Genomic DNA, 2948 nt, shown 5'->3' with positions numbered 1-2948 from the left:
ATATAAAGATGGGAGTAGAAGCACATAGTTTGATTTTTCATTCCAATGGCAAGTGACAGGTAAGACATTCCCATGACATTATGTCACCTGGTGTTTCTTGATTTGATTGTAAATCAGTCTTCTATTTCCAGAGAGAAAAATAAACGTTCGAAATAATAAAGAAAATTCAGAAGATAATAAATCCCTTTCTTAATATTATTATTAAATGTGAAAAAAGGATGAGGAAAAGAAATTGTGCAAATGGTGAGAAAAAAGAAAAGACCCACTCTCAAAAAGTGCAAATAAATTATTGAGAGAAGACTAAAATTTCTTTCAACATAATAAATAGAATCGAAAGTTGACAATAAAACTTTTAATTAAAATTAAACACACCAAATCTCCATGTCCTCTGAATAACTGCAAACACACACACACACACACACACACACACACACAATTATTTTCGATCAAAACCTTCTCTTATTTAGAGTTTTTCTCAAGGCAATTCTAACATCTTTGTTTCTCAGGCTGTAGATTAAAGGATTCATCATGGGAACTGTATTGGTGTAAAGGACAGAAGTGATTTTTTCCTCATCCAGAGACCCAGTAGAAGATGGTTTGAGATACATAAATGCACCTGATCCAAAGAAGAGAGAAACGGCAAGTATGTGGGAACTGCAAGTGCTGAAGGCTTTCAACCTGCCCTCCATGGAGCTGATGCGTAGAATGCTAGAGATGATGAAGCCATAAGAGACAAAGATGATGAGACTGGGCACAATGATATTAACACCCACCACAGTGTAAACGACCAGCTCGTTGATATACGTACTGGTGCAAGAGAGCTTGAGCACGGGGAGGATGTCACACAAATAGTGGTTGATGGTGTTCACATCACAGAAAGTCAGTCTCAGCATGCACCCAGTGTGGGCCATAGAACCAGTAAACGCCATCAAGTATGAACCGAGCATAATATTGGAACACACTTTAGGTGACATGACATAGTTATACAAAAGTGGGTTACAGATGGCCACATAGCGATCATAGGCCATTGATGTCAGCACATAACATTCAGAAATAACAAAAAAGCAGAAAAAGTAGAGCTGGGTCATGCACCCCAGATAGGAGATAATATTCTTCTTTGAAATGAAGTTAATCAGCATTTTGGGTGTAAACACAGAAGAGTAACAGAGGTCTATGAAAGACAAGTTAAAGAGGAAAAAGTACATGGGAGTGTGTAGGTGTAAATTCAGCATGATTAGAATCATCAGACCCAAATTTCCCAACACAGTAACCACATACATTACTAGAAACAGGAAGAACAGGGGGAGTTGGAGCTCTGGTCGGTCTGTTAAACCCATGAGAATGAATTCGGTCACAACTGAGCCATTTCCGAGAGCCATTCTTCTCCAAGGGACTCTACGAACACAGGAGAAAAGGGTTATATGGAGAATAACTTAGCTATCCCTGCCGTATTTTGTTCTACAAGTGACTATATACATGGAATGCCTGAGGCTAGCCCAACTTGGACCCAAACAAGTTTTTACCATTGTCAGGATACTAAATGACACTAAGTTTCCCTTACTGGAGTCTTATAAGTTAAATATAGCAAAGTGCATCACAAACTTAGCCTATAGAGGGAAGGCCAGTTCTTCCATATGCAAACATAACTACAGAAAAACAAAACAAAACAAACAGACAAAAACAAGAGATAAGCGAGAAGTTTGGACCAGGACAGAATTGCCTTTCTTTAATTTCAATATCTCTTTACTCAGGTGAACCCCCCCTTACTAATAATATTGGAGGCAAGAACCCTAGGAATCTAGTGCTAGACTCTAATGCAGAGTCTTGTTCCTATTAAGGGAGAGGTTAAGTTACTGTCCTATGTCACAGCATAAAAGCCACAAATGAGGAGCAGTGAGAATTCAATCCATTTAAAGAAAACTTACTAACCAAGAGACTGCACATTCTGAGTTCCCTAATATTTCTGAACATTCTCTGATCTCCCCTCAAACACAATTTTCACCAGTTTTACTTGAATTTCAGAAACTGTCACACTGCAAAGAAAAAGGTATATCTTAGGTCCCGGGGCTTCCATCTGAAAACAAGGAATATATTATAATGAATGGAATTTAGAAACTCACCATGGGTGAGAAAATCTCAGTGCTCTCTTATCCTTGGTATTAACTCTTGTGTTCTTGGAAAAGCAATTTCAGTTTCCAAGGCTTTTATTCCTTTGATTCTAAGAGAATACTTAAATTCAGACATACCTTGTAAATTTTTCTGAACTACAGATTATACATTCTGATTATGGCTTTGAGGTCTCTCAAGTAGCAGAGAAAAATAAACGGACTTTATAATGATCATATTTGCTACTTGAGTAGACACAGAAAATATAATGAGTTTGATGGTTTAATGCACTTGGTTATAATAAGTGTAGAAGCCTGCTCAGCCTTTTCCCCAGGGAGTAGATTTTATGTGTAAAAGGGAAATAAGGTGATTATATAAGTGGACTATCATCAATCTCTAGTTCCTTAGGGATGCAATACTTCCCTCATTTTCACTTCACCCAGGGGATTGTACCTCCCTCGGTGTGCATCTGAAGTAAATCCCCCTCTCCCTATAGTCATCAGTTCTGAAAAGAAATCTGTGGTATTATTTCATTCCCTATTTATTCCCGTATTTTAAATAGAAATATTTTCTGCAAGGGTTCTGCATCCAGTTCTTCAACTGATTTTTGTTTTTCAACTATCGCAGTAACTCACTTCCTGGATGTCTACAAAATAATTTGTTGTGTTGTATATCCCTTCTAAAGTTTTAACTTTTAAACACCTACTAGAAATTTCTACCTGACTGTCTTGTTGGGTTGCTATATATAACATTTGTGTAACTGAGGTTATTAATTTCTTCTTATCATAGAAAAGAGTAGGGGCTATGGTGTTAGAGGGCATGCATATGGAACTTCCTAATTC

General features: G+C 37.3%; 1 protein-coding gene across 1 annotated transcript; it reads right to left on the bottom strand.

Moving 5' to 3' along the window:
- Positions 1–446: 446 nt before the first annotated feature.
- LOC120594038 (olfactory receptor 147) lies at positions 447–2257 on the bottom strand. The gene is made up of 2 exons (XM_039852069.1): positions 2121–2257; positions 447–1395 (listed from the first exon to the last, which is right to left on the bottom strand). The coding sequence occupies exon 2, from the start codon at positions 1377–1379 to the stop codon at positions 447–449; it is 933 nt and encodes a 310-aa protein (XP_039708003.1). The 5' UTR covers positions 1380–1395; positions 2121–2257.
- Between the last annotated feature and the right edge of the window lie 691 nt (positions 2258–2948).

This window comes from Pteropus medius, unplaced genomic scaffold (assembly GCF_902729225.1).
Source record: "Pteropus medius unplaced genomic scaffold, Ma_sr-lr_union100, whole genome shotgun sequence".
Lineage (NCBI taxonomy): Eukaryota > Metazoa > Chordata > Mammalia > Chiroptera > Pteropodidae > Pteropus > Pteropus medius.
The sequence above is the reverse complement of the archived record's forward strand: the minus strand, read 5'-3'. Positions and strand labels throughout refer to the sequence as shown.